Source organism: Seriola aureovittata, chromosome 7 (assembly GCF_021018895.1).
Source record: "Seriola aureovittata isolate HTS-2021-v1 ecotype China chromosome 7, ASM2101889v1, whole genome shotgun sequence".
In the NCBI taxonomy this organism is placed as follows: domain Eukaryota; kingdom Metazoa; phylum Chordata; class Actinopteri; order Carangiformes; family Carangidae; genus Seriola; species Seriola aureovittata.
Genome location: NC_079370.1, coordinates 4,044,787 through 4,069,774, shown reverse-complemented (window position 1 = coordinate 4,069,774; position 24,988 = coordinate 4,044,787). Strand labels below are relative to the sequence as shown.

General features: G+C 40.7%; 2 protein-coding genes, 1 long non-coding RNA gene and 2 other non-coding genes across 8 annotated transcripts in view; 1 reads left to right on the top strand and 4 right to left on the bottom strand.

The window, feature by feature from the left end:
• Positions 1 to 2,783, bottom strand: part of bbs9 (Bardet-Biedl syndrome 9) — a 163,996-nt gene extending 161,213 nt beyond the window's left edge. The window contains exons 1-2 of one of the 2 annotated variants that reach the window (XM_056381493.1): positions 2,619 to 2,783; positions 181 to 299 (exon numbers count right to left, since the gene is read on the bottom strand). In XM_056381493.1, coding sequence (XP_056237468.1) covers positions 181 to 292 — 112 coding nt within the window. In that variant the 5' untranslated portion in view covers positions 293 to 299; positions 2,619 to 2,783. The remainder of the gene's footprint in view (positions 1 to 180; positions 300 to 2,618) is intronic. The other variant, XM_056381494.1, reaches the window with a different exon arrangement.
• Positions 2,784 to 5,138: 2,355 nt separating this feature from the next.
• trnap-agg (transfer RNA proline (anticodon AGG)) lies at positions 5,139 to 5,210 on the bottom strand. The gene has a single exon. It is a non-coding gene; the product is annotated as a tRNA-Pro (tRNA).
• Positions 5,211 to 5,763: 553 nt separating this feature from the next.
• On the bottom strand, positions 5,764 to 5,835 carry trnap-agg (transfer RNA proline (anticodon AGG)). The gene has a single exon. It is a non-coding gene; the product is annotated as a tRNA-Pro (tRNA).
• A 726-nt stretch (positions 5,836 to 6,561) lies between these two features.
• Positions 6,562 to 23,080, bottom strand: nt5c3a (5'-nucleotidase, cytosolic IIIA). Of its 3 annotated transcripts, none has more exons than XM_056381407.1 (9): positions 22,990 to 23,080; positions 22,455 to 22,698; positions 10,069 to 10,167; positions 9,792 to 9,861; positions 9,514 to 9,646; positions 9,297 to 9,386; positions 9,005 to 9,167; positions 8,714 to 8,914; positions 6,562 to 8,366 (listed from the first exon to the last, which is right to left on the bottom strand). In XM_056381407.1, exons 2-9 carry the CDS (start codon positions 22,590 to 22,592, stop codon positions 8,265 to 8,267), a joined length of 996 nt encoding a protein of 331 aa, XP_056237382.1. In that variant the 5' UTR covers positions 22,593 to 22,698; positions 22,990 to 23,080; the 3' UTR covers positions 6,562 to 8,264. The 3 variants fall into 3 exon arrangements, with proteins under 3 accessions (XP_056237382.1, XP_056237383.1, XP_056237385.1); XM_056381408.1 differs by having other exon boundaries at positions 22,984 to 23,073; XM_056381410.1 differs by lacking the exons at positions 22,455 to 22,698; positions 22,990 to 23,080 and adding an exon at positions 12,547 to 13,369.
• LOC130172590 (uncharacterized) lies at positions 22,597 to 24,097 on the top strand. Its single transcript, XR_008828298.1, has 2 exons — positions 22,597 to 22,939; positions 23,862 to 24,097. It is a non-coding gene; the product is annotated as an uncharacterized LOC130172590 (long non-coding RNA).
• Positions 24,098 to 24,988: the final 891 nt, after the last annotated feature.

The following is a 24,988-nucleotide window of genomic DNA, read 5'->3' as shown; positions in this document are numbered from 1 at the left end:
TCAATTTGACATAATGGATGTGGAGACAATGATGATTCATATACTACAAGGAAATAAACATTTAACTCTAATATATTTTTGCATCCACATAGAGTGAATTGAAAGTGGTGCAATAAGAGGTAAGGTTCTGCAGTCTGCATGCTCTGTTGTGGTTAACATACACACTGACGACACACTGACCATGTCCGGTGCCGCTGTTGTCCACATCTCCGACACACAGGCATCCCTGGTCAAATTCCTCTCCCTCGCCAAGAACTGCCGACCACCAATCACGGGCTTTGAACAGAGACATGCTGCCTCTACGTGGACAGAGAGGGAAAGACATAAGAGGGAAAATGGTTCGATTTCTTCTGCTGTGAACCTGACATACAGATGTTTTCCAGTTGATCTGTGTCTCTGTAATCTGTGGTGTACAACTTCATATTCCATTGAAATACAGTCCTCCTAATTGATAATGCGTAGCAATATATTAAAGATGAACTACTGATCAACTGACAGATGAACAAAGAGAGACACAAGGAAAACATTTATGCATTAACAAAGGACAAAATTATTTAAACTGATGATGAAGTAACTTTTGGCACACAGTGGTATCTCCTATTCACAGATCCAGTCATGTAGTTGAGAGGTGGGGTCACTTGCTCACCAGCACCACAACAATGGGTAATGAAGAAAGAGCAAATATTTCTCATTAAACTTCCTCCAACAATTTATTCTGCCAATTCAACCATTAAGGTGAAGCTTTAGTCACTGGCACGGTGACAGCTTGGACCACTATCCACTCAGCTGGCTCTCAGCACTCTGTGCACCACACTGACACCCACAGCCAATGGTAGACCTCGAAGGCAGGTCACATGATCCCAGGATTGAAGGGGGGGAGTGAGGAGGGGGGTGGGTGGGGGCAAGCAGCTTTTCTAATTTCTAAGTGCTGAGCAGGTGGAACGGGCAGCTAATCCAGACAGAGAGAATCCCTCCTAACCACAGTGCACTGCCATACAGACCTGAGCAGTGTTGAAGGAATATTACAGCTTCTTCTATCAAGATACTTCATAACAAAGCAGCGTTTAAAATTTCAAAATTATTTATTAATGAAATAAAATACCAAACCGTTGCTGCATTCACACGGACACAGACATGTTTGCTTTTTCTTCCAGTGATACAGCAGTGTTAATCGCACCACCGCATGCTTCATTGTTTTTCCTGAGCACAACCTGTTATACATGACATGCACTTTTTCCCAATTTGTTCATCGATTAGCTGTGGATATATCTTAAATTTGCCTCAACTAATGCTTTCTGCAAGGATGAAGTTGGTAGAAACTTCAAAAGTCTTCAACTCAAAGAATCTCACTTTGGTATCGTTCACTTTGTCTGACGACTTCCGCCTTGATAATAAATGTGGAACAGCAGTAGTTACTACTAGGGACAGTGTCGTACAGGTTGTCTTTATATGTACAGTAGTTTCCTGGTTATGATTGCATTATTGGAGTGGATCCCTGTTTTCTGTTGCATAGGTAAACATCATATCCTGGTTTCAGAAACCTGGATAAGACCTTATTCAGGTTTTGAGAAACCTTGATACCCTACCTGGAGCACCATAGACCAGGATATTGGGGTATGTAAACACCTAATCCAGGTTCCTGAGCATCCTTTTTAAAACAGAACATAGTGACTGAGATGAAGACACACCTGCAGGCAGACAATCAGAAACCTGGATTCTGTAATGATCATGTATACAGGTATATATAATACCAGGCTTCTCATGTTCCATGTAAATGACATATCCCTAATATGATCTAAAACTGGTACATCATTCATTCACCGTTACATGCAAAACATGTTTCCCCATATTGATCAATAATGTGTAACATCACAGCAGTTCACCATTAGCAGCCGTTGCCTTTTTAATAACCAAAATGGATAGGAAAATTAAATATTACAATAACTAGAAGACATTCTTCTGTCCATATATATAAGAATACATGTTTCAGTATGTAAAAAGAACATATAAAGTGGTTTGACACATGTCCTTCACATTACATCGTGCTGAAAGTCAAACTGGAGCCGTCATTTAGAGCGGCAGTAAATTATCACAGAATGAGAATGGCTTTTATTTGCTTTGTAGTCGTAAATGTGTGTATAACACTCCACGTTGTTAGTGCAACCACAAGCCACAGTACAGACTCAATTCAACAGTCAAGGACGAGACAGAGAAATTAGCATGTAAATTAGCTGTTTTACTCGCCGGCTGGTATTCAACTTTGTGTACTCCTGAGCTTTAACAGCACATGACCAGACACCTGTGGGTTTATAGGTGTACACTCAGGAGAACTATCTGTTATGGCAAACAAGCTCTCTATGACTGGGAAGCATTAATGAAACATACACGCATTAAAAAGCTGTTTTAAGTCGGTTACAAATGGAGGCATCCGGCACAGGTAAATAAGCTTGCAGCTAACGTCAAGCCCTCTGAATTAACTTTAGCTTAGCCGGCTAATTAGCTAGCTCTCGAAGTTACCTGGGCACCAGCTATCACGTCAAAAACAGTGTCGTTGTTATTTCCACAGCTTCTCCGCTGGTGACAAAACACATTTAGGTTTGTTCCCGGGTTTTTCTTACCTTCACGTCCACGAGCCAGACCGTAAAAAACGACGGTTTGTTCCTCCTCGTTCACACAAAAATCACATTTTCCCCCTTCTCGTTTGCAGCCATCGTCCTGTTGTCATGGCAGTGACGCTCAATGGAGAAGCCGGGCGGCTGTGCGCAGGAACGGAAACACAAGGGCTGGCGGGAAAATGAGTTTTTGGACTACAGACCCGACAGTCATGTTCCTTGGGTAAATAAAATGATGAACATTATAAAACTAGAAAAATTCCTGGAGAACTTTTGAATGTGCCTGCTGCTTGGTGCGTGTACTTCACTCTTCATGTTTTAATATGCACAAAGGACGTTACTTTCAGTTTCATTCATGTCGTTGAGACTCATCCTGACACTGACCTCAATCACTGCAGGTGTCCATCAGAAAGCATTTAGAAAGCTGTCACGACTGGCCAAAATAACCTCACACTGATGGTTTCACAATTAAATGTGTCATCACAACCACAGCAAGACATGTATACACACATGTACATGCACTTACAAAAGTTGATCTGTAATAAAGCTATACCACTATATCACCATATAGACGATCGCTTCTAAGATCGAACTTTTATGACCTACTTTACCTCCCTGATAGCAAATTGTCTCCGCACTGGATCCGTCCTGGAGGTATCATAGGCTCCGGATCGGATCGACAAAACAGGTCCTGTTCGGAGTCCACTTCCAGACCACATCCGTATCCGCTCATGAAGCAGCTCATTCGGCCCGGATCCGATTTGGACCCGTCCATGGAGTGGTTAATTCGGTCCTGACTCGTTCTGGATCCCATATTCAAAATGGCTCATCCGGCTACAACTAGTTGCAGAAATCGTAAAAAGATTTAAAATTAAAAAAAAAAAAAAAAAGCAAAAAAAAAGCTATATCTCTTATATCAAGCTATAAAAGCTTGAATACTTAACATGTCTGCCTTTATTAATATTAATAAAACATTACTCACTGAAGACTTGAAAAAATCTAAACCTTTAAGCAACTCAGCAATTCTATAGTTACATGCTTTGGCTGTGAAGCAGTAGAAGTAGGGAGATTGTGTTTGTATTGTAGTAACTCATTACAGCTTCGTTATGGGTGTAAGAGTTATCAGAACATTTCAAATTATTGCGCTGAGAAACATAAATGCAGTTTTCCTGTAAGTCCCTTACACAATTATTATCCAATGATGGACTCTGGTTTCTTCCTGTTGAAAGGGAGTTTTTTCTCACCCTTGTCACCAAATGCTGCTCTTTGTGGGAACTGTTGGGTTTCTCTTCTAGAGCCAAAAATGTGGACACAGGAGTGAGTCAGAAAAGAAAAATGTCACTTGAGCATTTCTCGGGGGAAATCAGCTCCTGAAGTTGTATTGCAGTCAGTGGGAGAGGTGGAGGGTACTCCCATCACTTTGAGTCTCGTGTTCAAATTCTGCAAGTGTCTGTGCTTAAGTGGACACTTTCTATGAAACAGGACAACGTTTTTAAGGGATTTATTTGTTTGAGATGAGGATGTTATTTTCTTTGTACGGATTTTATTAATGTCAAAAAGAAATGGACTAATTTCAAATTATATTTTCAAATTACACTTTTATCAACACCTACCTCAATATGGCACCATAATTTGAAACAATGGAAATAATAAGTAAATAAAGCACATAGATTAACTTTTCAAATGAAACTTGTTAGAATGTGATATTTATTTATTTTCTATTTTTATTGATTGTATATGCTTTTATAGTATGTATTTATGATGCTCTGGCTGTATTGCTGGTATAAATAGTGTTGTTTGTGTGTTGTGAGAAATTAAAGACCCATTTTTATAACAGTAGATGCAGTCACTCTTGAATAAATGTGCAATACAGCCAGTGGAACAAACTGACGCTTTGGTGCGCTGAATTAAATTGCACGTCTTCATTCAGTGGGACATTAACACACGCAAAGCGTTAACAGCGTTTAGGCAGCATCGGCTAATGAAGAACGAGCTCACAAACGTCAACATACATTTACAGTTAGCACAAATTAGGACAATGAAATTAGGCAATACCCCCTCAACTGGCATTTTTTATTACTATTATACAAAGTGAACAACTGCAGAAGAGTTACACTTCATGCACAGATCCACATATTGCCAAATAAATTGATCCATGTGTGAAAAAAATGTAAACAAAATCTGGCGAAGTTATATATTTTGCAAAAACACTCATAAAACGCACTTGATTGTAAATAAAGTTGGTGATTATAGCACATTTAAACTGCATGACTTAATTCAGAAACATTAGATTATATATTATGATATATATAATATCATATAACAAATAATAGTTGTATTTAACCCTTGCTGCATTATGTGGGAAAGAGCAGAAACCTTTGAGTTTAGGACTTATGTTCTTCCCATGTATTACGGAGTTTGCACTGATTGTGTAACGTTCTTTGAGGAACATTTTTTATTTATTAGTTATGAATCCTTTTTATCTATTAATTATATGTCTTGTACTACATATTTTACAAAAACGGTGGGCTCGTCCGGGATTTGAACCCGGGACCTCTCGCACCCTAAGCGAGAATCATACCTCTAGACCAACGAGCCACACATAAAGAAAGTCCAACATTGATTTCCAGGCTGCACTGTATATGCCACGTTGTATGGACTTCTACGTTATCCCCTGATGTTCACAGCACAACTTTGCATTTCTCTGGTGGCCGAGTGCCACCTACTGGCGCTTTATCATACTGCAGCATGCTCCACTTCCTCCAGACCTGCAGCAGTGGTAGTGCAACATCATCATTTCAGCAGGAATGGGAGAGAAATACCACTTTGAGATAATCAGATCAGATAACCCTAACCCTAACCCGAGGACGTTCTTCCTACATAATTATATATTTCCAAATACTGTTTACACAAGATAAATCACCTGTTTTCTAATTGATCTTCATTATATTGGACTTTCTTCCATACATAATTGTTGTTCTTTGTAGTCTTAGTTGAGACGAATATGTGTCATTAGTAGTTCCACATTTAGAGGATGTGGACAGACCAACTCTAAATTGAGAGAAAATGAAGGAATCTAATCTGCACTATTGATCTGTTGGTATTTAAATGAAGCAGTTTCTTGCCCAAACAAATATTTCGGCATAAGTAAGGGCTCGTCCGGGATTTGAACCCGGGACCTCTCGCACCCTAAGCGAGAATCATACCCCTAGACCAACGAGCCACATGTACACTGTCATTTGACTGACAGTTTGTCAATTTACAGGGTGCCACGTTGGTCATCTTAACATATCATCCAGTTACTGAGCACCGTCTGCAGGACACTTACGGTACTGCAGACAAAACTGCAATATCACGTCTCCAGCGGTTTCCCAGTCACATATCACGCTGTTTGACAAAGTCTATGACCGAAACAAATAAAATTATATAAATAAATGATATGACATGATATTTATCTGACTGATTTATCTGAGTAACACAAGTCAAATTCTGATTTTACATTAAAAAACATTGTGAATTTAATATGATACATTAACATTATTTGTCTGGGTGTGTGTGGCAGCCCTCTCTCCTACTGTACACACCACTGGGCGATATGGATCAAATATTCATTACAGAAATAAATGTAATTTTATGTAATACATTTTCATTGATAGCCAAATAGTGTGACATAGTTTGTGCAGTTGCAGGGCATTAAGCCGAGAAACCGTTAAAAACATTTAGATTAGATGGGAATGTGCCAGTTTTTGGTTCATTTAGAGATCAAAGTACTTTATCTCATTGATGCATATGTATCCTGTAAATCTAAAAAGGGCCTGATGATTTACCTCAAAATAACCTGAATAACAAATTGGCTGACAATTCTTGTTAAGGTACACTGTATAATTTCTGCACGCTGTAAACTGTGTACTTTAAAAAGCACCAAACCCAGAGCTTTCAGAGCCGTTAGTCCACACGTCTGTCCAGTCTGTGATCCAGTCATGGCTCACAAAATGGCATTTTATTGCATTTTCAGTTCACACCATCAAAGAAAAGAGAGGGCCATCCGCTTATAAAAATACAACACACCGGTCTGTATCTCCAAATACCATGAAACAATATACATTTCTATATGATGCCCACATATACAGTATGACATTATTCCCTGTTTTACTGATATATATATATATATATATTTTTTTTTTTTTTTAAGTGTACCATCTCTTTGACATAAACTGAATAAGAAAAGGCAACATGCAGGTGATAGCAGCACATTTAAAAAATACCAAGTCAAAGAGAACATTCAACGCAACATGACGAGACAGTTTTGAACCTCCAAAAAAAACAAAAACAAAAAAAAAAAAAACAAACATTAAAAAAAAAAAAAGAAAGAAAGAAAGAAAGATGATGAATATTTTAGAGGTAGTGCTCAGTTTTAACCACAGGATGAAAAGGTGATCAAATTAAAAAGGTCATGGGTTTTACTGAGCCACAGACAGCAGTGTGTTTCTTTGTGTCTACTGAAACAAACGTCACTACACTTTATATACTTTATATATACTGTAATTTTGCAGGAATCTACCTGTTACTTTGGTTTAAGGGGCTTTTTTTCTTTTTTTTTAATTTATTTTTTACTGTTGTAGTTCCTTCTAATGACCACTAGAGGTCATGCTTAGCTTAACTTGATGCCTTTTCAACCTTCAACACTGGCACTGAGAACACTTGATAGTGAGTCAGCTTCGCAGAGAACACTCACAAATAAAAATAAAAAAAAGGCATTTGCTATAAAAGGTTCAACTATAGAATAAAGAGCTTCTTCTGTGCATTGATATGACAACATATGAGCACGTGGGGTTAAACAGCTCATGTAAACATTGCTTTTCTGTGCAAGAACATCCACAAATCAATATTACTGTCGCATGTGCTCAGCCGATCTGTTTCGGTCACGCACAGAATTTAAAGTGTGTTGTCTCTGATGATCTGAATCCTTTCTTTCACTAAACGAATACTGTGTCGGAGGTCATTATATTGCTGCTGTCACCATTTTAATTTTCACTGGGAATTACATTTTCCAAGTTCCTCTTTGTATTGAGCTATTCCCACGACTTCCAGCACGCCGTCTAAAGAAATCGAGGTGACAGGCATGCTGGGATATCTCCAAAGAAAAACACTATGTCTCTCTATGTGAACCTGGTTTTATGGTATGTATATATTACCATACAAAAAAATAATTCTATGAATAACAATAGTAACAATAATGTGCAAATTATAAAGATGGAGTGAACGTTTGTGTCTTTCCATAAACTCACTTTTGGTTATTCTTTTATAATACAATAACTCAGAACATCAGAATCGACTGAAACAGACAAAACACACTAGAGACAGGCTGATGCTGCTGCGTAGACTTTTAAAACAGTTCATTCAGGAGATGTAAAATGTCTTTTTAAAAGGCTTTTATAGGGTAAAGGGGGGTGGGGGGTTCAGAAGATGACTCTGGTGGGATCCAGGGCCAGTGCAGGGGCTAAATAGTGACAAGTCTCGACTGGCGACAAAGGTTTAGGTCGGTGTTAAAAGCCTGACAGGCCAGAGACTAGAAGGGATGGGAGGAGAAGGGTGGACTGGGTGGTAGGTAGGGAGGTGGGTGGGTTGGGGGGGTTGAACTTGGGGGTGCAGTTATAGAACCTTCTGGAGGATGGCATTGGGCACTTCCAGAGTCTCGTCCTTCACCAGGACGATGTCATAAGAGTCCAGATATTTGTCCAGTCGCTCTTCCACCTGCAGGGTCAGAGAGGGGGAAAACTGTGAGGAGACACAGGTCACGTGACACGACTCTCCAAGCGGCCTCTGCCACCGTCACCATGGAGATGAAGCAGAAAACAAGCAGTGCTCAAACAATGTTTTCAGCTTTTAAATGACTAGTACTAAGGGAATTCTACATTTTGCAATTTCTCCTTTTGCCTGAAAACTAGGAAACATCAAGAACACATGTACAGACTTTTAATATCTCAAAAATCCGGTCAGGAATCAGACTCTTACTGGAAGTGGCAAAATGTGGCTGTGAAGCAGAGACAATATACAATGACAACAGGATGTAGGTCCCTGGTCGTGTGTTGTGGCTGTACCTTGTCGTTGAGGAAGCCGATCTTGAGGATGTTCTCCACATTGGGCGCGCCGTCCGCCATGCTGAGGTCCCCCAGCGAGTCGCCCATTAGGATGATGTTGCAGTATTCCTTCACCTGTTTGAAGTACTCCGTGTTCCGCAGGGCACCGTCGTGTTTGTTGTACACGTGGATCAGCTCGCCTTTGAAACCCTTCAGAATCCCCTACGAGATGAACAACATGAGCAATGAGGAACGTGAGTCGGTATATTTCTGTTGTCACGATTTTGAACTGGAGTCACCAGCTTAACTCACATTATCATCGAACTCCATGAAGTTGGAGACGACCTTGACGTTGGGGTGGTAGACTCCGGCCTGGCGGATGATTTCTTCCAGGACGTCGCCCAGGCCGGCGGAGAAGATAAAGACAGGCACGTTGTGCTGCTGCAGGCGGTCAAAGAACTGCTCATAGCCTTCCCTGAAACCCAACACAGAGAAGTCAGTCACAGAGAAAAATCAGTTCATCTCTCACTCTGCTCTGCGCCCAGGAGTCACACTTTTAAGTTTGTGGCAAAATCTCCATTACCAAGTCTCTCTCTACCAATACCTGAGTGCAGCGTCAGACTCTCTCACCACCTCTGGCAGTTTGTCTTTCTCTAGCCGCTGCTCCACAAGCAGCGTGTGGGACTTGAAATACCTGCAAACACACACACACACTTTTAGTAACATACGTCTCTGATCGCCGCAAGTCTGACAACTTAAGAAAAAGATGACTGTGTGTGCTTGTTATATGAGAGTGAGCAGTTTTAGTGTGTGTGACTTACCACTCCACCATGAACGGGTACTTCTCCTCCATGGTGAGGTTAGGGTCGATCTCGATGGGATAGTATTTATTCTTCAGCTGCAGCAGCTTGTGCCTGCACTCCTCTGTTACCAGCTTACAGTTATCAATGATATCTGCAACAATAAAATGCACGTTTCAATCAGGCAAAAAAAACAACAACAAAAAAAAATGTTGAAATTGAGAATTTAAACTGTTCCCAAAAAGTTGAAAAATAAACACTAAAACATGATACTAAGGAACGTCTCTCGTTGAACGTACTGTGACACGTTGGACAGCGTTTGCCGTTGATGGCGAACTTGCTTAACGTCATGTCGAAGTCTGTGATGATCTGAAACAGAGTCAAGAATATTTTGTCTTTCACTGGAAACTGAATCTACTTTTCCAGCTAGTGGCCTTCACGCATTAACTACAGGTCCTCCTCCAAAAACCTGTATTGCCTCTAAAACAGTGTGACTTGTGAGCGTCACCACCACTAGGTGGTGCCGTTTCACCAAAACACTGATTGACAGGGTGTCGTCGGCACTTGATGTTCTACCTGTAGTTTGGAAGCTCCTCCCTTGATGAGCCCACATATGATCTGCTCCACCCTTTCAGGGTCTCTCATGTGTACCGTGGTCTTCTCAAACTGAGGCATCTGGAAGGAAGAATGAAAGAGGGAGAGAGGGAGGGGGATCAGTTCAGACTTGGCAAACGAGAGGACTGTAAAACAGCATGAAAGATATTTGATCTGCATGACCGTGTCACCTCCTGAGCAGACGCTTCATGAGATTAACTACAGAGCTCTCAGCCTGCAGGTTATCTACTGTTTGAGCCCTGGTATGAAATAAAAAGAGGAGGAGGACAATGACGGACAAAGAGTTTGCATGTTGAGAAATTGGGCTGAATTTGATGTATGTATGTTGTTATGTGTGTTCTGACTTGAATATACACAGTGTACTCAAAGATTCGATCTAAAATGACCAACATTCCTCTTCGACGCTGCCTTCAGTGTATTTGAAAACACTGTTCCCTGCTACAGACACAGCCACAGCCACACCCACACACACACACACACACACACACACACTCTCCTGGAGTGGGTTTCGGGGTCACGGAACAGCTGATATTGGAATCTGTTGCGTAACAAGCAGAATGAACACACAAACAGACAGGGTAACACCCAGCAGAGAGGAGAGGCGAACTTCAGCCCTTCTTGTAACTTCATCTTCGTCAACATCAGCTCTGCCTGACGAGTGCAAACATGGACAAGTCTGAGAATCGCTGTGAGACATACTGCACGGATTAAAAAACAATAAAGGTTTAAAGAAAGTGCAGCTGATGGTGAGCATGAAGTAAATTTATCTTTGATTAATTCTGACTAATCAGGGCATGGTGGTGAGTTACTGTATGCTAACTTCTCTGAACAGACTGTTAGTGTCACAGAGGAGTCGTCGTGAGATGTTGCTGTCAGTGAAAGCCGCACGACGACAGCCACACCTGTGAACTACACCTGTGAACCACACCTGGACAGTCAACTGCAGCAAAAACCCTACAACGACAAAACCAGCCTCAGCCTCTGAGTGACGGCCGCCTGCAGGCTCAGTCTGTCTGACACGGAGCGCCCACCGGGAATGAGTGTGTGTTTGTGCAAAAACGCTAAATTAGCCTGTTAAATAACGATGTCACTTGAGTTACGCTGTGCCTGTAATGAGTAAGGAATGAGTATGTGAAGCTGGCTGTGACATGGTGACATGGTGTACCAATACCATGGTAGTGATTTGATTAGGAGATAAAGTCATTTGCACACACTTGAGCCAAAACAAGCAGCTGAAGAATCCTGTTAAAGTTTGTAAGTTACTCTTCACTGCAGATATAACATTTAACAAACCACAGGCTGAATTTATTGGCCAATAATACATGATTTCTATTTTCTTTTTTAACGAACTACTGTTTTAGAAAATGAGATAATCATCTACGTTTAGTGTCTATGTGTTTATCTAGTCTATGCATACATAGATCTACATAGACATAAATATAGAAAAGCTTATAAGCTCTTTCTGATGCAACAAGGTCAACAGTTGAATGTTTTTAGGAGGGGCAACAAACAACTTGTGCATATAGTGGATGTATACTGTGCTGATAGAAAGGAAACAAGTGTGTAACTGAAACACACAAACACACACAACCCCACCCAACACAACTTTTCCCCCAGGATTATATAATCAGCACTGGGCTGCTTAGCACCTCATACATCACTCTGATCCTACAGAAACATGACACTCAGAACACAAACTAAATATAAACCTCAGTTCCTTTATTATTAACCCTCTCATACACAAACACACACACAATTATCTCAGTGCGCAAAACTACCTACACAACTTCACATCTGTTGGGTAAAGTGGGTAAAGAAGAAGAGTCTCCCTACTGATCTGACAACCTCACATTTGTTTTAAATGACAGGTTTTCAATGGGTTGCCACAGGGATGACCTATTTAAACATGCTCTGCATTTACAGGGACACAAAGGCAGCAGTTTAGGAACACGTATGAAAAGGCAGCAGAGTTGGTGTTTCCCCTGACGGCAGTGAAATTCAAACCTGCTCTTCCAATCAACTTTGAGCGAATGAAAAACTGCTGCACAACTGACAATGACATAAAACTGTCTTCTGGAAACACTGAACGCAACACTGCCAGATATTTTTTGCACAATTTATAAGACATGATCTTATTAGCAAAAACCAGATTGTTAATAATATCAGAAATAAGAGGTTTGGGAAAAGCCTGCATCTCTGGGATAACATTACAAGAAGCAAATACTCAAAGGTCAAAGGGCAAAGCATCCTAATGACAGTAGAAGGGACAAACATTCAGGAGGGTTTTCTTACCTTTGAGAGCAAGGAATTTTAGTGCTAAATGCTTTTTTTTCATTATGAGCCAGAAATGGAGCTACAGCGTGGAGCATTAAGTTACACACAAACAGTCAAATGTACACACACACACACACACAAACAAACAAACACACACTTGCTTACCTTGGATCTGTTGTCTCAGCTAACACAAGAATGAAGAAAAAGATTGCAAGGCTGCAGAGGGCTTATATAGTTACAGCAGCAGCCGGGGGGGAGGGGGGGCACCAACCAGCATAGATTAGACAACATAACCCCTCCCACTGTATAGACAGGGTCCAACACACACACAAACACACACACACACACACACACACACACACACACACACACACACACACACACACGGTGACAATTTCAGCAGACCCATGTCAACACACTCCAACATACACACAGTTCAGTATAAATAGACATGGGATGGGACCAGTGGAGGAAAAGTGACATTTGTAATCCACTCTTGTTCCAGTAATGTGACCTTTGACCCCTTGAAAAAGGAACCTTTAAAATCAATCAGAGGCAAGGGGGAGGCGGGGGGGACTGGCTTCAGGCCTCCGACTGCTGAGCACACACATTTTAACACACAACACGCACCCCTCCCCCAACAAACACATACACACTCGCAGTAAATAGCTTAACGCCGCATGAAAGGTCACAAGGGTCAAGGTTCAATTTGAGCGTCAGGCCGTTCAGTCTTACAATGGTCAGTCACACACGACACACACACACAGCTCGTGGACCTGCCTCATATGAATGCAAACACACACACACACACACAAACACACAGGTAATGTACAATGTCTTACGCTTAATGTTTCTGCTGCTGCCCCAATATTTTAAACATACACACATGTAGAAACAGGCAAACTGCAGCGTCTTTACATTTTTCCAGTTACGTCTGAACATGTCCATCATTTAGTTTTAATTGAATGTATACACACACACACACACACACACACACACACACACACACACACACACACACACAAGTATTCAGGTTAATCAGGTTCTTGTTTCAAAGCCCCTGCATAAACCTGAGGCCAAAAGATGTGAACGCCAATAAAACCTTTAAAATGTATTAATTTAAAACATAATTAAATTCAACTTAGAATCAATATTGAAACCTATAACTGGTCTTGTGATTAATGAGGATACACAAGTTAGAAGTGATCAAACAAGACAGGGAATGTGATGCAACTTTATCATTATCACAGGAAATTTATCATAATTAAGTAAATAAAGAAACAATAAATGATAAATCATGTCAGTCACCTGTAAACAACTGGCTCATGTTAAAAAATAACAAGGAGTAAAACAGGGGAAATGAGATGCAGCGTGAGCTTCTGTTCGTCTGTTCACAGCTTCCACGAGCAGGATGCAGGCAGTGTTCAACCTATTAATTATTCAGAGAACTAAATAAGGTATTTGTGCAACATTTGAACCTTTGTTCAACACCCGGGCTCATTTTTTGCTGAACAAGGCTTCGTTTCATGCCGCGCTCTGGACTGTTGGGAGTTGCTGTAAGAAAGCGGAGACTGGAACACAAGCCCACCTCATCCTCTCTTCCGCTGACTCCGACTGCCTTGCATACCACAACTCCCAAAAACTAAGTCAACACTCAAAATGTAACCACAATAATGGTGCACGTCCCAGCTGCAGACCATCTTCATAGAGACACAGCTCCCATCGTTTTACTCTCTGTTCCAATGCAATGCCGTGCAACCCCCCCACCCCCCTGGCTTTGGTCCCATTCACAAATCATTTCAAATTTTTAGTTTGACAAGTCAAAGTAGCCCGAGCATCTCAAGTCGAGAAAAACATTCGGCGCCAATGTGGTGTTAATTCTACTGTGCAATAAAAGAGGAGGGCGGGTAAAACTGTGACTGAACTGCCAACAACAAATACAGGGAAAAGATTTAGTCCTTCTTGTTTGTTTCTTGATCAGCTGCAGCGATTTAACAAACCGCTCAAAGGAATATCAGTTTGTTTTTGATTAAGTGAATGTGGCTCACCAAAACACGTGACCAACTAGCACATACTGTACAGCAATGTCCATCCCCGTGCAAAAATACCTCATTGTAATCAGGCTCAGAGCTGTGTGCTTTGCTTCCACTGTGATCATTAATTTATGTAGCTTTTGTATCCAATGGGTGTTAAAGGTCTCATATAGTCTAAAGGTTTCTGTCCATGTGTAGTTTGATTATAAAGCAGGTCTAGGTTCAATATTAATACTGTGAAAGTAACAAAGCCTCATTCCACAGAGGAATGCACACAGCCTGTATTCAGAAACTGAGCCTTAAAACCAACCAAGGATTTATGCAACTATGTGATGTCACAACAAAGCAGTGACCGCTCTCAGCCATGTCCCAAGCCCCGCCCATCTGGACCCACCATCTTGTAGGATTTGGTTTCTCTGAGTGTTTTACCTGAAATCTGCTTTTATTAGATCACTCAGAAAACAGTCAGCCAATCAGAAGAGGGGCTCAGAACCTCCTCTCTTCTGATTGGCTCACCGACCTGTTGTTGCTAGAGCTCCAGAGAGAAGCCTGAGAGAGGAGATGTAAAACTACATTGTGACGGTTTTTGGTTCTTTAAACCACAAATATATCTTATTATGGATCAACACTTCAAATAAAACACTGAAGAAGAAAATATAGCATTAAAAAGTACTTCATCAATGGTGGTTTCGCTGTTGTGGAGCAAAGGGAGGAACTACCCAGTATCAGGATGGAGTTCCTTTTCAATCTCCGTCCAAAACCTCATAGACGGCTGCTTCGCCCGTCTTCCGCTCTCTTCACCAAACAAATTAAGAGAATAACAAGCTCTATAGAAAACAGGTTTCCCCCTGGCTCAACACTGTCACGCACTGCCATCATGCCTCGCCTTCAACCTCCACATGTGAGCCTGCGAAGAATTTTACAACAACATAATCTGTCACATGAATGCAAAGGTACAATCAAGTCCCGACTCCATGTGATGGTGTTTTCACATGTCGCATTAAACATGGTGGTTTAATTATTGCCCCTGTAGAGAGGGTGTTGCTATGATAAATGCAGTGTGTCCGGACAATCATTACACCGAGAAATAGACAAAATAACAGATAAAGAAAATAAGAGGTGAGGAGTGAGGATGAAAGGTTGTTTGGCGGAGGGAGTGGAATTGAAATTGAAGAGAAGCTGAGCGGAGCTAAATTTGCCAAAGGTTGCTGTTTGAATACTGCTTTGCATGTCGCTGTAGAACACAGAAAATAACCGTTATCAGTACCACTGACTTTTCTAACAGCTGTCGAATCTCCTCTTCGACCTTCTCCCAGCATTACTTTTGAATTCCCACCCAGCAATTCCTCTGAAATCCCACCTTGATCTGCACGAGTCCGAAAAAAAGGGTTACTGATAGGTTCAGGCTCCTCTGACCCAGCCTTGGCCCGCCGGGGTCAAAGGTCATCAAGGACAAAGTGCAGAGTCCTGTTGAGTGTTTCCCCAACCCCCGACAGGTGACAGTTGTTTATTTCTCGACACAACCTCAAAGATGACTGACCCCGGTACTGTTTCAACCAGATCCACCTCTGACACACAAGAGTACTCACACTGACAGTACTGCAACCTCTTCTACCAATACCCTTAATACTACTACTAATACTACTACTACTACTACTAATACTACTACTACTACTACTACTACTACTACTACTACTACTAATGATGATGCTTCTGCAGCTTTGGAAACCTCTACTGTATTTATTACGTCTACTAATCTCTTACTACTACTACCTTTCCCGATACTGCTGATAATGATACTATAGCAACTTTTTGCTACCACTACAAGTACGACTACTACTACAAGCCACTACCTTTTTAACATCTGTCAATACGACTTCTGACCCTCAAACTCTTCCGCCTCTACTGTAATAACTGCAGTGTCTCAAACTTTTACTCCAACTCTCACAAACTCCCTTAGCTCTTTACTATCCAAACGGTGACCATCTTGAATGTGTGTATTGAAATGAGTACATCTAACCAGACATTAATCCAATCCTCATTATTTTACTAACAGACTGGGAGCATGGGGTGGTTGTAACAGGAGCATCATTAATGGGTGACATAGTGCCTGTTTTTGCATGGAGGTCTTTCATCAGTTTCCTTTGGCCCCACTAACACTATGATCTGCTGTAGCAGTGGTAGTGAAAGCCATCTGCTGCTGCTGATAAAGCAGCATGGCCTCTGGAGGAAGTTTTGCATGAGGCCGGACCCGCCTGAGTTCGGCCTTAAAATTCTTTCCCCAATTCATTTTCTTTGCAAATCCGTCTAATACATCACTTTGTAAGAGTCCTTTTATGTTAATCACTGACTAAAGAAATGCTCCCACTACTGACCGACTGTGATTAAATATACTGCATGTTCTCAAACTTTCACAATATCGTGCAGTGCAAGACATTTTGTTAAAATTACTGCTTATTAACCCACAAAATGTCTTCTGAATAGTCTCTCTGCATGTCAAACTCAAACGCCGCAGTTACTGCAGCTTCATGTGAAAACAGCAAAATCATTTTAATGTGTGAAAGGTTCTGGGAGTTGAATGTTCACAGGTAGGGTAAAGGGCCTGAGTAATAATGGGTGACCTTAGCATCTGTTTTTGCACGGAGGTCCTTCATCAGTTTCCTATAGTCTCACTCACACTATGAGTTGCTGTAGTTGTCGTAGCGACAGCCATCTGTTGCTGCTGATAAAGTGGCATGGCCTCAAGAGGAAGTGTTGGACACCGCACCAAGAGGCTGAACCCTCTTCGCTTTCCAAATTTATTTAGTAACAAACAACCCTAAGTAACTAACCTTAACCTTAACCCCCCAAAAATCACTTCAACATCAAACCACCAACCCCTGCGTTCGGTGGAGAGCCGGGGCCGCAGCCTCACATCCTCTTCACGCCTCCCAAATCATTTTCATTGCAAATCCTTCTGATGCGTCTCTTTGTATCACCTCTAATGTCCCCGATAACTGGAAAACTTGTGCTGCTGCGCTCTCTACTTTAAAAAGCATCAGTTCAAAAACTCAGACGTGATAAAACAAACATTCTCTCTCTTGGGATCCTCCTTGGGAACACATGAGCCCAGTGTGTGTGCAGCCATCCTTCTGCTCAAACCATTATATCTACTAAACACTGCACTGTACAGATAAATGAGGAACTGCAAGTCTCGTGTGAATCATTCCTGCCGCCAGGTTCGTAGTTATCTATATAGAACGTTCTGCTTTTAGCATCTGATGTATCACCAGCTTTTATCAGCGAAAACAATTTGTTTCTTACTATGACCGCAACGATTAGGGCTTCACGTTGTGTTATTCATTTCAGATTAGTGCAGTCATCATTGAAGACAGTGCAAGTACATAGCAAACCCTTGTTCAAGTGTAGCTCTGTTCTGCCCTCCAGTGGTCAACATAGTGAAACACACTCCTGCAGGTTCCTTTACCCACATCAGTAATACACCTTTTCACATTCACAGAGGCCTTGCTATAGTAAAAACGCCAAAGGTTTTAAGTAAATACACACACGAGTTCTGCTGCAGTGGTGAGTCCGTCAAGTGAAAGCTCACTCGTGCTTATGTTGGAACAAATTCATTAATTTTTTATGAAATATTTGACTTATTCAGCTTCAGGAAAAAACAAATAGTGAAGCTACAACACGCAGCAAAGGCCACACTTGTATTTTTAAACTGTGATCTAGTAATAACAACATTAACAACAAGAGGAGATGCATCAGGGGCCTGTTTCCGAAAGCAGGTTTGACAAACTCTGAGCTTAAACCTGAACTCTGAGTTGACTAAAGCTGACATGGGGAAGTAAGAGTTTTAGGTCCCAGAACAGCTGATCTGAGATAGTTTATGATCACTCTGAGTTAAGCGTGTGCGTAGTGAATGAAAAAAAGCCATCACCATCATCAATGGAGCTGCGATTCACCATGGCAACGGGTAAGTAAAGAGCAGAGCTTAACACAGAGTTCTATGATTGCAGCCGACAGTCTGACCCGGTGACAGCCTTGTAATTTTGGTGATTTGCAGGTGAAAAGGGTTGGGGGTCCGGGTTAGCCAGTCCCCTCACCTCAGGATTAACAAACTCAGAGTTTTCACTAAACCCGGTTTCTGATACGGCACCCAGGACCTGTCTGACTGAGCTCAACAGGTGTTTGGCTGGAGTCGAGGTGAGGGGGTTCATTCTAAATTTAATCTTATTTATAGCATCATTTTGGGCTCTTTAAAACATGATGTGCATTGGTTATTTCTAACCTTTATAACACTGAATTTAAAAAATAAATAAATGAATGGCAATAAGGAACAGGACAACTCAGAGACGGACATCAGAGCGTGACCGTATGCATGAAAACTTCAGAGGATCATCACAGTGAACACACTGAAGAACGCCTGAGTGTCTCCTCAGTGGCTCAGAATAATAATCTACAGTGCGAACCTGAGTCACACAGACAGTGTGGAGCTGCTGTGACTAATATGACTGTGACACAGTAGGGATTCAGTTTATGACATACATGTCTCACAGACATCACTCTTGTTTATCTATAGAGTCTAATCATAGTTACAGAGTACGTCTAGGGCACAACAGTGTGTACTGGATTAAACTGAGCTTCTACTGGCTCTGAGAAAAATACAAATCCATCCTCAACTCCTGGATCATCAAAACTGTCCAAATCCAATCTTCAGTTTAACAATCAGAACATTACAAACAGATAAACTGTAAATATGGATCTCAAAGAGACAAGTTGTTGAATATGGGCCTAATAAACTGGACACTTTAACACCTTTACAACAACAAATGCATGTGAAGGAGAACCAGGACCAAGATATAAGAATTTACAATTACTGGTCATTAATCAGAGGGTTGGTGGTTCAATCCCTGTACAGTACATACTGTACACTGTACAGTACGTAGAGTACGTACTGTACAGTATGTACTGTACAGTATGCACTACACAGTATGACTAATGAGATTGTTAAAATGTGGTTTTATTCACGTGGTTAAATTCTCTTACACTGAAATCCAGAAACTTTCAGCAAGTCGTCTGATTGATTTTCAAAACACAGCGATGAAGGCTGAGTTGTGAAAGTTTGTGGGGAAGCTGCTGTTTATTTCAAACCAGCTGTCAAAGAGGAGAAAAAGCTCGCAAACATCAAACTACAAACATGTGTGGAGTGTGAAATATTCTGTCGTTTTGAAAAGATGTTTCTTCAAGCGTTTGGGTTTTTAGGATCCTCCCCTGCACAGATGGATTAATTGTCAACACCATGCAAACAATTAAGTTTCTGCGGTTTGAAAAATCGAACTATTTTTCTCGGCAGTTTTATATCATGAAAACAAAAGCACGAACACTTTTCCTCCCAGCTTAATTTCTTTGCAATTCTCTTTGATTGATAATAATTTGCGCTGACATTCCTCTTGGATATTCGTATAGTTTCTTTTGGAAGCGGCTGCAGTGTGAGCAGACAAACATGTAGCAACCAGCAGATCATGATGGTAATGAGCAGTTCTTCTGTAAATAAAAAACACAGTGGTTTTTAGCAATGAAGAAAAGAATGTGCTGCCCATAAAAAAAAAATTTCACCCTAGGACATAAAATGAAAGCCTCGCTGAGTTGCCGCTGTATGGTTTTGGTCTCCTGGGGTTCAGAGCGGATGTTTTGCGCTTCTTCTTTCACAGCATCATCGAAAGCAAATGGTCGCAAGTTTTTAATGCTGAAGGTCAATGCATGAAACAACCTACTGCCTCTGTACAGCAGCCACATTGGCCACTACATCCCAAAAATCAACCAGTTTCATTCTGTCACCAGATTAGGGAAAGAGCAAAGACAACAAAAGACGGTTTGTGGCCCTGCAGCTTGGTCAATGTGTCTCTTTTATTTTTTTGTATTTTTGTTCATGGTTTTATCACGACAGTTGACGCAGGAAATAACTGGCAGCATTACCTGAAAATAAACTAAAAAGCCTCAATAAAGCTCCAGCTACATTTATCTGGGAAGCTGAAGTCAAACTCCCATCGATTTTTCCAGCTCTGCTAATGAAGCTAAATCACATCAGCAGGGAAAAGACAGGACACAGACGTTTAAGGAGCTTCCCTTGATCTTTTCCTGCTCACTCTGTTGCAAACATATGGATGTCAGCTGATTGGATGACCGAGTTGCTCACAGTTCGGGCACAAACTGGGGGAAATCAACTCACAGTCAACAGAAAGAGCACAGTGTTCTGACCATCTCCTTCAGAGATGAGCCGTAATGTCTCCAGTGTTTGTCGTCTCTTTTTCACCAGCTTACTTTCATTTATTTCACAACTTGTATTTCACAAACTGGCAGTTTAAAATGTCAGTTCCTAAATCAACAATGATGCAAACAAGCAGATGTAAGGTGATCAAGGGCCTGTTGCAATAGAGCAGAGTGCTAGCTTAGTGTTATTTTAAGTTAAATGTAAAGCGTTTTTATAAAAGGGAGCAACTGGATGGATTTGTTCCTGAAATAGACGAGGTTTTCTGTCAAACACTACCCGACATGCTGCTGTGAAAAGCCACACAACGCCGACAAATGACATAATGAGAGGAGGTTACCTGCCAGGGAAATTAAAAGCAATAAAATGATAAATGCTCCACTGCAGCCAGAGCATTTGAATGCAGCAGCAGCAGCAGCAGCAGCCGCTTTGGAGGCCGATCAACTGTTTCTACTGTAAATGATGGGAGGTGAAAAGTGTCAGCTGGATGTGAAGGAATTCCTTTCAGTAAATGAGCTTAGTTGTGTTTTGTGTGTCCCTATTGATAGATAGTGTATAGAAACAGGAGTGTAGGTGGAGCAAAATGACTAAGAGATGAATCATATGCTTACATGTAGAAACGCAGTATATATATATGCAAAGTCTAAATATCTTCACTCACAAGTCCTGAGCAAAAACAACAATTTCTACGTTTCCAAATACACCTACAATTAAACCACTCTAAAGAGATCAAAAAAGGGTTTCTTTTGTAGAACAATGACCCTCAGGTGCTACACACTGAATATTAACATGTTTGTCCTGTTTTTCTAATACTGCCTCAGGTGGCCGGTGGCCTGATTCCTGTCGGACTGGTTAGAAAGCTGGTCTGGAGTGTATGTGCTGCTGCAGCTTGCATAACCTGCGTGATGCCTGAACAACAACAACAACAACAACAACAACAACAACAGCAGCAGCAGGAAGCTGTTTTGAGGACTGAGCATCACTGACACACAGGCTCAGTTATCAAAGCTTTCTGCTCTCACACTGTGAAGCTGCTGCTCTTTCTGTGGGGACGGAAGCTACCTGGTGACCTCTAAAAGCAGCTGCCGTTTTAGGGAACATCCGCGCCTGCGTACACCACCGTGCATGTGCACTACTGTGAAGATGCCAAGAGCACACTTACGTTTCCGGTCAAGATTTTCAAGATAAAGGCGCACATATGTTGCAACGTTATGCACAGGGTAAAATCCAATAAATTCAACAGTGTATGCAGTACGTTACTTTTTCTATCCAGATCCAACAGTTTACAACACTAACATTAGGGCTGCAGGTAACAACGCAAATAATCAATGAAATGACAGAAGACAACCGCAAATGCCCATCACAATATCTTGCCTAGAAGCACACTGTGTTTGGTGTTTTTGCTCTAAAAATTACATAATCAATAAATACGTTCACAAAATGGATGCAGATTACATTTCCTTTTGCTTGAATAATTAATTAATGAAAGAATCATGTCAGCTCTATATTATATCAAATAAAATAACAAAAACTACTCAACTACTCAAAAATAATCAGCACATAAACCACCACCAATTAAATAATCATTATTGATAGCCATAATTGCTACGTCAAAATTAGGAAAGCAACACGCGCAAATGCAAAACTCCCTTACCCGTTAGACTGCAATCAAAAACACCTCTCACCAGCCACACTATAGCACACTTTTATTTTGAAGGCCACTTTTCTCCACTTCCCGTTACTTATCTTATCTTGACGAACCTTCGAGTGTTTTTACTCACCATCTCTATGATCCTGGTTTTCTTCCCCGCTCGCTTCTTCTTGGCGACGATGTACTGAGCCAGAACCACTCCGCCGAATAGAGCGCAGACGCTGGCACTGGCCGCGGCGCCGACCTTAACCACGGCCGTCCTGTCCATGACGGTCCCCTGTTTCTCCACCGACCAGCCCGCCGCCCGGAGAGTCACGTCCTGCCTTCTGTCAATGGGCGCCTTGCTACTGGTGCAACCAGCGGCCGAAGATCGTCTATGCAGACCAAGACTAGTCACTCTCCATTAATTTTAAAACCACCAAAACTATGAAAACTACAAATTAAATTAAAGAGAAAAGAATCCCAAAATACTAAACACTCATCACACTTAAAATTAACAAAAACGACACGTTACATGGACTTTTATCTCTTTTGGCCATTAAGCTAACGTTATTTGAGCCAGACATTTATTTGTACGTTACTTGGCAACAACACATAAGCTAGCAACCCCATCAGGTAAGCTAACAATCTTTCTAAACGTTTATTCATATTTAACTCACCATTACCTGTGTTGCAGGTGAGGGGCCTCTTTTTGAAAGCTAACGGTTACAGTTAACAGTTCACCGGCTTCTCGTGACCCGCCATTTACCCCACCAACACATGGTCACTTCAAAGTTCACAATAAAACACTTCCGCTCGCACAGGAAATACCAAAACAAAAGTCTTTAACAGAATACATGTAAATTAATGCCAACACTCTAGTTTTACACATACTGTATATGTATGCCACAAAAACTATTTACTGTCAATAGTAATATGGGAAGTCATTTCCAAAACAACATTAACAATAATTTTTACATACCTTGTCCTTCGTTCCCATCAAAATGCCTTAAAAAACGGATTTTCTCTATTCTCTATACACTTTTGAAAGAATCCTCCTTGCATCATGAACTCCAACTGCCTTAAACATGTATAATTAAGTGGCTATGAAGACTGTATGTTGAAAGTGAAGCTTTCCATTTCCTTAAGTGTATACTAAACATTTCAATGTTGTGAAGCTAGTATGCTTATTGTCATATCTGAAGCAAACGTGAGGTTGGCTGCAACTCACGGTTCTTTTAAATGAGAGCTTAAGACTGTTTGTCACAACCTAATATTGAATTAAATTTGAGATTATTCATCTTGCACTAGACTGTAGCAGTTCTGTTAATTTTTATTCTACTGTTTAATCTGTCTCAGTCTACATTTTATATAATTTTTGTCTTATATTTTACTTAAAGCTTATTATCTTTTTTATATTTGTCTTTTTTAGACAAATATAAAAAGTCTTTATATATATGTCTTAATGTCTTATGTAAATCTCTTGTCTAGTTTATTATGTGTATTTTTTTATCTGAATGTCTGAATGTTTAACATAATTTTACCCATTTTCCTAAAGGCACAGACGCATGAATGCAAAATGAGACCAAAATGCTGGAGGAGAGGCTGCGGGCTGAGAAAATGTGCCTGTTCCATACTACAGTTTGAAGCATCTTTCCATAGACAATCTTTGTCCATTCTTATCAGTGGGTTGGTTCTTTGCCTCTGACATCACTGGCTTGTGTCAGTGTGACTTGTGTCACAAGTCACTACTTGTGTCAGTCCTCAAGTATAATAAACTTTATTTATACATCACTTTTCTCACTTTTCTTGTCAGTCCCACAGGGACAAGTGGAACAGAATGCAGCTCAGATACAAAACATTTTGGATTTGGAGTGAATGAAGTGTGATGAATTGGTTTTCTCAACTGTGAAAACTCCCGTATTCCCTGAATGTGTAATGATAGAGCATTAAAACAATTTGTTTCCAATGCAAGCAATTTATTTTAAGCTTCTTCCATCATGTGAACCATTATTTACTCTAGTCTGTTTTATTCAAGAAACAATCATTTAAAGCAGCAATTACCTTTTGTCTCTGACCCCTTAAAGGTCATGTCCACCTGCAACCCTTCTTCACAGGTTGCACATGTCTATGGATTTTTGTCATTTATTTTACTACTTAATACTAGATGTCTGAAGAGGTAAAATAATCTTAATCTTAATAATTTATCTTCCGCTTTTTTCTTGTTCATCATCTCATGACCCCTCAGATTTAGCTTATGACCTCTTATGTAGGCCAGACTTAAAGTACAAATACAAAATTCAGACTTGTAGAATGACTTAACAAAAAAAAACGTGATTGGTGGTCATTTCATTAACACATCTGCAGATACGCTCTCATTTTTTCAAGACATTGTAACTTGTTTTAAATAAATGAAAGCACATTTTCAAAAGTTAAATGTCCTATAATTGTGGAAACACTGATTCACTTCATTTCATTTAAAACAAACAAGTAAAGACATGAGAAAAATTTTAAATAACTGCTGTGCAACAGCTCTTGCTTTGCATATTTTATAATATTAGGACCTCTAAACCAGTAGGGTCAGGGCTAGATAGCGCACTTTACATGTCTTTTATAACTTTGCTGCATTTGTCCGTTGTTAATATAATGAGCTCCCTGCTAACAGACATTTAAATGAATTTAAAC

Excerpts from the sequence above, each read along its gene's own strand:
- nt5c3a (XM_056381407.1), bottom strand. The coding sequence starts at position 22,592 with ATGGACAGGACGGCCGTGGTTAAGGTCGGCGCCGCGGCCAGTGCCAGC. Across the intron at positions 9,862-10,068 it reads GAGGAGCTTCCAAACTACAG|ATCATCACAGACTTCGACAT; the intron begins GTAGAACATCAA and ends ACTCTGTTTCAG. Across the intron at positions 9,168-9,296 it reads GAGTCTGACGCTGCACTCAG|GGAAGGCTATGAGCAGTTCT; the intron begins GTATTGGTAGAG and ends GTTGGGTTTCAG.